At 40.5% G+C, this 9,262-nt stretch overlaps 2 protein-coding genes across 2 annotated transcripts; one reads left to right on the top strand and one right to left on the bottom strand.

The window, feature by feature from the left end:
* The first annotated feature begins 68 nt into the window (after positions 1-68).
* Positions 69-3,795, top strand: LOC100881200 (uncharacterized). The gene is made up of 3 exons (XM_003703075.3): positions 69-996; positions 1,616-1,786; positions 1,844-3,795. Exons 1-3 carry the CDS (start codon positions 883-885, stop codon positions 2,633-2,635), a joined length of 1,077 nt encoding a protein of 358 aa, XP_003703123.1. The 5' UTR covers positions 69-882; the 3' UTR covers positions 2,636-3,795.
* Positions 3,404-9,205, bottom strand: LOC100881089 (protein scabrous). Its single transcript, XM_003703074.3, has 3 exons — positions 8,639-9,205; positions 7,251-7,593; positions 3,404-5,722 (listed from the first exon to the last, which is right to left on the bottom strand). The coding sequence occupies exons 1-3, from the start codon at positions 8,875-8,877 to the stop codon at positions 4,385-4,387; spliced, it is 1,920 nt and encodes a 639-aa protein (XP_003703122.1). The 5' UTR covers positions 8,878-9,205; the 3' UTR covers positions 3,404-4,384.
* Positions 9,206-9,262: the final 57 nt, after the last annotated feature.

The following is a 9,262-nucleotide window of genomic DNA, read 5'->3' as shown; positions in this document are numbered from 1 at the left end:
TAGTGATATATTTAGTAACAGTATTTTATATTTAATATTGTTATATTTAGTGACATGTTTAGTAACAATATTATATATTTAATATTGTTATATTCAGGAGCGTCATATTTAGTATCGTCATACATTAATTTTGTAATAAATTCTTTCCTTAAATTCAACTCTGCATTCGAAAGATGACGCTAAACATAGCGAGACAATAGTGACAGATAAAACTATAGATAAGTTCAAACAAATTCACCAAACTTTTCAATTAGAAAATTTGACAACCGACAAAAATATTTTCGAGTACAAAGAGCTCATACATATTTTTCTGCATTAGAAAATTTGATAAGTAACAGTACTTTTAATTAAGTTCCAAAAGCGCAGTAATAAATTAAATGTTACAGAGACATGATACGACCGAACGAATTTATGTTACAATTAAATTTTATACTTCAAACTTATATTTTGGAATTTTGAAAATTTAGGACCTTTAGACAAGATACATTTTTGTAGTCATGTAATCTATGCATCAAAGTTAATTAACTTGTTAAGGGGTTAAAAAGAAAAAATTCTTTATACACCTTCGAACGAAACAACTTCACTATTAAATCAGAGATACAGTTTTCTGATAAAGTTACCAATTATCTATGTTTTAAAACAAAATCAGAAAGTATATGATTACAGTCGTAATTACACACGTCCTCGCCTCAGCGGGAACTCAGGAATAGTAGGGAGGAGCCGAAAGGGTAGCACGTCAATCCCGAGGGAGCTCGTGCATTCGCGAAGCGTCGCGCAACGAAGAAGGTCGAACACGGACGAGTTTTAGCGTCCATAAGTCTCGGGAAACGAGATTGGTGGTTAGTCAAATCGATCGAACGTATAAAGAGACGATCGTTGGAGATGAACGAGTGCAGGCTCTGCCTTCGCGTCCAAGCGCGTTTGACGTCGATATTTAGCAAGGGTGAAGCTTCCGAACGCTTGCGTTCTCGTATTCTGGACTGTTGTCCCGTCACGGTGAGTCTCTTTAGAGAATCTTTACATTTGATTATGTTTACTGGTATTGTTATGATTTACTGTTAGTATTGTGATTTATTGTTAGTATTATAATTTACTGTTAGTATTGTAATTTGCTGTTAGTATTTTAATTTGCTGTTACTGTTATAATTTACTGTTACTATTATAATTTACTGTTAGTATTATAATTTACTCTTGCTATTATAATTTACTCTGGCTATTATAATTTACTCTTGCTATTATAATTTACTCTTGCTATTATAATTTACTCTTGCTGTTATAATTTACTCTTGCTATTATAATTTACTCTTGCTGTTATAATGTACTCTTGCTATTATAATTTACTCTTGCTATTATAATTTACTCTTGCTGTTATAATGTACTCTTGCTATTACAATTTACTCTTACTGTTATAATTTACTCTTGCTATTATAATTTACTCTTGCTATTATAATTTACTCTTGCTATTATAATTTACTCTTGCTATTATAATTTACTCTTACTATTACAATTTACTCTTGCTATTACAATTTACTCTTGCTGTTATAATGTACTCTTGCTATTATAATTTACTCTTGCTATTATAATTTACTCTTACTATCATAATTTACTCCATCAGCTGTTCGAGGATGACAGGCTACCGAAAGCGGTTTGCGAGCAGTGCAGAAAGAAGCTGACGATCGCCTACGAGTTCCGTGAGCGGTGCAGAAGATCGGAACTCGCTCTGCGATCGCGTTATGAATCTCCTTACTGGAGGAAATCGAATGGATTGGATAGAGTTTTACTTCAAGTAAGTTTTGCGTTCTTATCTCCTACAAAACAATTAATAGTCCTCTTCTGTATGTAGGATCGAGCTGTACAGACTGACATCGAAATACGACCTAAGGAAAATAATAGAAATGAAATAGAATATAAGGAGAAGGAAGTAGAACCGAAGGAGATCGAAATAGAATCAAAGAATCACGAAACGAGTTTTCAGCAAGAGGGTCGAACTTTGGCAACAGCCAAAGAGGGAGAATCCGAGCCATCAAGGGTTGAAACCTGGAGGTTCGAAGACCACTTGATCGACGAAACCGAAATAAGCAACCCTACAAACCTACCCTTAAAACAACAAACTATCAACACACAAAATAACACCCAAAATAAAAAAGATCAAAGTGTACCCGAAAGCGTCGAAGCCACAGAGAAACGTTACCTCTGCGACGTCTGCAGTAAAACATTCGTCTCAAAGTCCGGCCTGCGATTTCATCTAAAATCACACAATGGCGCAAAGCCGTACCAGTGCGGACACTGCGGCAAAGGATTCGCGATACCTAGTTACGCGAAAAGGCACGAGAGAATCCACGCAGGAGAGAAAAGGTTCGTGTGTCACGTCTGCAGTGCGACGTTCGCGTCCTCGAACGGCCTCAAGTATCATTTGAGGTCGCACACAGGTGAAGCGAACTATCGCTGCGACATTTGTGGGAAATCTTTCTATCGACGGAAATATCTGATCGAGCATGGGTATACGCATACGGGGGAGAAACCGTTTGTGTGCAAGACGTGTGGGTCTTGTTATGGAAACTCTGGGAGTTTGTTCGTTCATGAGAAGCGATGTAGGGTACGGGGGACGGAGGGTGAAGTGCAGCGACGACGGTGACCCGCGTAAGGAGTTCGTTAATGTATGAGACATTGTGATATGTAGATATATATATAGGTATATGACATATGATACATAAATATACATGTATAGACATATGACATATGATATATAGACATACATAGACATATGACATATGACATATGATACATAGCATACATGGACATATGACATATAACATATGATATATAGACATACATAGACATATGACATATGACATATAACATATGATACATAGCATACATGGACATATGACATATGACATATGATACATAGCATACATGATCACATGACAAATGACATATGATACATAGAGATACATAGACATATGACAAATGACATATGATACATAGCATACATGATCACATGACATATGATACATAGAGATACATAGACATATGACAAATGACATATGATACATAGCATACATGATCACATGACATATGATACATAGAGATACATAGACATATGACATATGATACATAGCATACATGAACACATGACAAATGACATATGATACATAGAGATACATAGACATATGACATATGACATATGATACATAGCATACATGGACATATGACATATGACATATGATACACAAACATATATAGACATATAACATATGACACATAGAGATACATAGACATATGACATATGACATATGATACATAGCATACATGGACATATGACAAATGACATATGATACACAGCATATATAGACATATGACATATTGCGAGAAGGATTAGAAAAGGTGATCAAACACTGAGAACAGAGTTAACTCTTTATTTAACTGCGATGTTCGTCGCAACATTGTACAAGTACATATGAGTGAAACGTTCTTAGATAGAATTTGAGGCGAACCTATCGATGTGATATTGTTATCTTGTAATAAAATTGTTATATGATTTTGGAAGTCGAGGACCGTTCTTGATGGAAGAAGTAAGACGTATAACGTAGTTATCATATACAGATTTACAGGAATCTGTATACATATACATATACATAGTGTGAATCTACAAGAATAAAGTAGAATATTTTTTCACGTGCGACTTCATTTAAAAGAACATTGAATTTGGATATTGTGTGTGTGGATAGATAAGATGATTTTTTAAAATGATGTACATACTCTAATATAGATGAAGAGAATAGCTAAACAAAATCAGTTATATTTTCAAATATATCTCTGTTCTTCTTTGAATATATACATTCAATGATATAAAGAGTTCAGTAATTAAGTTGCAACTTAAAACTGTACACTCCATATCATATTTCTTTATACAAGATAGACTCGGCCAATACATCTGAAGACTACATATGTAAAATTTTACAGTATACATATTTCTGTGACTGTCTAAAAAACCAGAAGAATCCGGCCAATACAATAATACATCTCAAACCATCTCATCTTAATATACCTCAAACCATCTCATCTTAATATACCTCAAATCATCTCATCTTAACATATCTCAAGATCATCAAAATCCTGACTCCCTTAAAAATATATTTAAATCCACAAAATCACACATCGATAGATTGACCAAATTTAACTCCGAAACGAGGTAGTCGGGCCCTGGTTATAAAAAGAAGTACGATCGAGTGACCGAAGTCTTCACAAACAACGAAGCTCGTTCGACTCGTTAACTAACGCGTTAACGAAGCGAACGTTGATCAAGATCGATCGTGGTCGGAGTTGGACGGCATCGCTGAAAAGTCTTTGGCATCGAGAGGGAGGTTCGGTATCGGCATCGTTACCGCGCTCGACAGTCAGGGTCGCGACGGATCGACATTTCCACAGAGGCGACCGACATCCACCGATCGCTGTCGGAGCGGAACCACGTCAGACCCAACGAATATTTGCCGTTCAGATTGGCGTGCTGGCACCGACTGAACCACCACCCGCCATGGTAGTTTCTGGCGCAGTGGGTCGCGCTGGCGTCCATGTCGAGGTCCTTGGCGCTGAAAGGCATGCCGTTCTGATAAGACAGCGCGTCGCTCGCGTTTCCACGATAGCCGTAAATCCTTAATTTGTAGCCGGTTTCCTTAGATTCAACTGCGAAGCGTTCGTACTCGGCCCGCCACCGTTCTCCGTAGATGTCTAACAAGTCCACTCGCAAGCTGCTGCAGTTATCCCGCGTGAGGCGGTGAAGCATCTCGTTGCCGATCCAGTACTCGCTGACCGGCGACCCGAAGCCTACAGAGTAGTCGTTCCAACTGCGATCGAAGTCCAAACTCCCATCAATCCTTCGAGCAACGACGATCCACCCTTTGCGACAGAACGCCAGCATCGGCTTCGAACGTTGCTTGCCCGTCGTTCTTAACAGCCTCGGACCGTCCTCGCTCTTCCCCTGATCGCAGTTCGCCGGAAGATCGTCACCTATCAAGTGATACTTGTCGTCCAGTCGCTCCGCCTCGTCGAATGAGACAGACACCTCTGAAACACTCGATCGGTTCAAGCGATCGATCGCCTCTCGCTGCTCGTCGCTTCTTTCCTGCAGCTTCGACGCGCTCACGCTCAAAGCTTGCACCGTGCGACGCAGATTACCGAGCTCCTCCCTAGTCAACGACAGCTCCGCCGCTTTTCTCGCGGCGTTCGCATCCAGACGCGCTATCTCCCTCTTCGTCGACGAGTCCTTAGCCTCGACGGCTTCCTCCAGGCTTCTTAGCCACTCGATCAGCCGCGATCCTAGTGATTCACCGAGCATCTTCGTCGACGTCGCGTTCTCGCTAGCGTTCGAAACCTGTCGCGACAATTCTACTTGGACTTTCTCTAAACCGTCCACGCGATCGTTCAACGTGGACCATCGCTCGGTCTCGTACGCTACGCGCTTCTCCAACGCGATTCGTCTCCGCGCCGCCGACGAGACTTTGCGTTCTAGACTCTTCAGACGGTCGACGACTCTCGTTCGATGTCTCTTCGCGAATCCGCTTTGTATTTCGTAATCTGCTCGCCGATCGACTCGATTCGTTGCCTCCTCTTCTGTCAGCTCCCTTCCGCCCTTTTTCTCTTCTTTGTCTCTGCGGATTCCAGAATTCCTGTCCGACGATTCGCACCGCAGGGATTTTACTTCGATCTGCACCGTACTCAGCTGAAATTTGCATTTGCGAATTAGTGTGATTGTAAAGAAGAAGGTGAAGAGACGGTAAACGGTAGAGGTCGACTCGAAGAAACAATTGTACTCGAATTAGAGTGATGCCCACTTGGACCGATTGGACGGTCCCGATTCGAAGCGATGCCGATTGGACGCGTTCCAATTCAAAGCAGAGACTATCTAACCTTATCTAACCTAACCTAACCGCTTCGAATTGGAACGCGGCGAATCGGGACGCGTCCAAGTGGGACATCCCCCTCAAATTAGTACGATTGCAAAGAAGAAGGTAAAGAGACAGTAAACTGTAGAAGTGGATCGACTCGAAGAAACAATCGTACTCGAATTAGTACGATTGCGAAGAAGAAGGTAAAGGGACGGTAAACGATCGAAGAAAGAAAAGCGTGGAATACGGGCGCGGCGGCCGAGCGAAACGAGGGTCGTTGGACAGCTGCGAGGCGGAGGTACGCGCGAGGCATAAGGTCGCGAGCAGGTGTTCCCTAGCCGCGTCGGTTGGCCGCGTTTTGGCCTAACCCACGACTTATCGTGGCTGACTTCCTACTACCACTCCCGCAGCTGTCTTGGAACGCTGCACACTCCACGGCAAATCTGGCATCCCTTGGGCCGAAGTTGAGAAACTTGAGAACTTATGAATCCTTGGAATTTAAGAATTTGGGCAACTGAAAATTCCAGTTACTCGGAATTAGAGAATTACAGAATTGATTTGTACAATTGACATTATCAAAAATTTATAAATTTTGAAACTTCTTTTTGTACTTTAACGAGTCTCACTCGTGATGAACTTATAGCACAAATTGTGACAAACCATACTCAAACTTTGAACATTCTTCAAGTTGAAATTTAAGTCCAACTGTAAGTTGCATTATCAAGGATCCCTGAATATGAAATACAACATTTTAATTTTCTTTGTTCGTTTTAATGTTGTAGCAATTTATAGTTAAATAAATCAGAAGGGGTTAATTTGAGAATTTAACCCTTTGCACTATGGCTTATTTGTCAAATGCGTCAGTCAGAAATAATTACAGCTACAATATTAATACAGACAAAAAAATTAAAAATGTTATGTCAATGTAATTATACAATGGTTGACTATGCAAATTATAATTGGACTTGAACTCCAACTGAACTGAACTGAAATTGAAGCGTATTAAAAATTTGAGTAAAATTGATCACAACCGAGGTACGAGTGCGTCAAAATAGAGCAAGGTGTTAACAATTTTGGTGTGTGGAAATTCAGAAATTAAGAAAATTGCGGTTTTAAGAATTTCGCATAGAAAATTTATAAATTAGAGACTTAATATCTTCAACGCAGAATGTTTCTGATGAACGCGAGAGAAGGAGAGAGAGAAGAACGCGGAATCGTGGCAGATGCGCGATCGATCGGGCACGAGCAGCAGGTGAACGAAAGAAGCGAATGGCGGCGTAAAAAGAGAGAAAAAAATGCGGATTAAGGGGGAAAGCGAGGTTCGGGGATCGAAAGGAGAAACGAGCGATCGTGAGACGTTACCTGACTGGCGATATCGGCGCAGCTGCGAGAAAGCAGGCCGATGCGTTCCTTGACCGCCGCGATGTCCACTCGAATGGTCCCCAGAACCGCTTCGATCTTCGCGATTCTACCGCCGAGATTTCGGATTCCTCTGCCGACTGCTCCAACGTCACCCCTCACCAGTGCCAGCTCTCCTCTCAGTCTGGATCTCTCCGCCAGTTCTTCGCTCGCGTTCCTTGCACGGAGAACCTCCGCCACTTCGCCCTGAAGCTCCGTCACCGCGTTTCCTAGCCATCGTACTCGTAGTCTTTCGTTCTTCGCTTCGTTTCCGTTACCACCACCTCGTAGGGCGATCACTTCTTTTCTAATCAACAAATATTCGAATTAAAAACGTAAACGTAAAGTTGGAAGTTTGGTATAGTTGATGTTTGATGGTTTTTTGAATGCTTCACTTTTTTGGAAAATTAAAAAATGTGAACTTAAACTTTGAGAGCCAATGTAGATATTCGTCTACTTTTCTAGATTGAGTTCATACTTTTTTTAAAAAAAGACAACAGTCACCGAATTAATAAAAATTGTGAACTTGAACATAGAGAGTCGACATAGTACACATTCATTTACTTTCCCAGCTTGTGTTCACAATTTTTGAAAACAGACAACAGTCACTGAATTAATAAAAATTATAAACTTAAACTTAGAGAGTCGATATAGTTTACATTCATCTACTTTCCCAGCTTGTGTTCACAATTTTTTAAAACAAACAACAGTCACTGAATTAATAAAAATTATAAACTTAAACATAGAGAGTCAATATAGTACACATTCATCTACTTTCCTAGCTAGTGTTCATATTTTTTTAAAACAGACAACAGTCACTGAATTAATAAAAATTATAAACTTAAACTTAGAGAGTCGACATAGTGCACATACATCTACTTTCCCAGCTAGTGTTCATATTTTTTGAAAACAGACAACAGTCACTGAATTAATAAAAATTGCAAACTTAAACTGAAAAAGAGTCGACATAGTCCACATTCATCTACTTTTCCAGCTAGTATTCATATTTTTTGAAAACAGACAACAGTCACTGAATTAATAAAAATTGCAAACTTAAACTGAAAAAGAGTCGACATAGTCTACATTCATCTACTTTCTCAGCTAGTGTTCACATTTTTTAAAAACAGTCCTCAAATGAATCAAAAATGTAAACTTAAACTTAGAGAGTCTATACAGTCAACATCTACTTCCCCATCCTGTGTTTACACTTCTTGAAAACAGACAAGTTTAATAAAAAAATGTAAACTTAGAAGGTCGATATAGTCAACATTCTTATCTCCACATAAAATCAAGTTAATCAGAAACGAAAAATATGGTCAACGTCCATCCTCTATAGCTTTCATTACAATTACCTGAGTTGCTTCACCTCGTCCTTGAGGACGAACAACTCTGTATTCTTTTCGATCGCGCGTTTCAGACTGCTCTCCAATTTATCGTAATCCTGTTGACGATGATCGAGCAGAGCGTTCACTTGTTCTCTTAGCGATCTTATCGCGTCGAAGGCGTCGAACGCGACGTCTTCTCCGCGAGTTTCTTTTTGCACAACACTGAGCACGACGATGAACCACCAGGACCACGCTTCGCGCCTCATCTTGTCCACGCGGATTGCTCCACGATTTTTCTATCGATGAACCTTGCACAATTTCGAATTTCAACGTAACGCGCGCGAGGTTCGAACATCGAGAGCTTACTGGCCCAAGCGGCAGCTGCCCTACCAGTTTTATATCGTCCTTTCCATAAAAGGTTGGGGGTAAACGGCCCAGGGAGCAGGTGTTCGGCAACAGTCGGTCAACTCCACGCGAGCGTGTATTGTCTCGTGCCTGCAAGCTGCGCCCTCGATGCATCCTTATACCAGCGGCCCTTTATCCCCACTTTTCTCCCCTCTCCCTTTCGCCCTCTTATCTATTACGGTACTTAACTACCATTATTGCTTGGTCCCTCGCTTTTCTTCCGCGTCCGTTTCTCGAATTTTTTTC

The sequence above is a fragment of the Megachile rotundata genome, chromosome 3, assembly GCF_050947335.1.
Source record: "Megachile rotundata isolate GNS110a chromosome 3, iyMegRotu1, whole genome shotgun sequence".
NCBI lineage: Eukaryota > Metazoa > Arthropoda > Insecta > Hymenoptera > Megachilidae > Megachile > Megachile rotundata.
The sequence above is the reverse complement of the archived record's forward strand: the minus strand, read 5'-3'. Positions and strand labels throughout refer to the sequence as shown.

What these genes read in the sequence shown, in the direction of transcription:
- LOC100881200 (XM_003703075.3), top strand. Translation starts at nt 883, where the DNA reads ATGAACGAGTGCAGGCTCTGCCTTCGCGTCCAAGCGCGTTTGACGTCG. An exon ending in TGGACTGTTGTCCCGTCACG is followed by an intron (nt 997 to 1,615) that starts GTGAGTCTCTTT and finishes TTACTCCATCAG; the next exon opens with CTGTTCGAGGATGACAGGCT. An exon ending in TGGATAGAGTTTTACTTCAA is followed by an intron (nt 1,787 to 1,843) that starts GTAAGTTTTGCG and finishes TTCTGTATGTAG; the next exon opens with GATCGAGCTGTACAGACTGA.
- LOC100881089 (XM_003703074.3), bottom strand. Translation starts at nt 8,877, where the DNA reads ATGAGGCGCGAAGCGTGGTCCTGGTGGTTCATCGTCGTGCTCAGTGTT. An exon ending in GACGAGGTGAAGCAACTCAG is followed by an intron (nt 7,594 to 8,638) that starts GTAATTGTAATG and finishes TTTGTTGATTAG; the next exon opens with AAAAGAAGTGATCGCCCTAC. An exon ending in GCGCCGATATCGCCAGTCAG is followed by an intron (nt 5,723 to 7,250) that starts GTAACGTCTCAC and finishes TGCAAATTTCAG; the next exon opens with CTGAGTACGGTGCAGATCGA.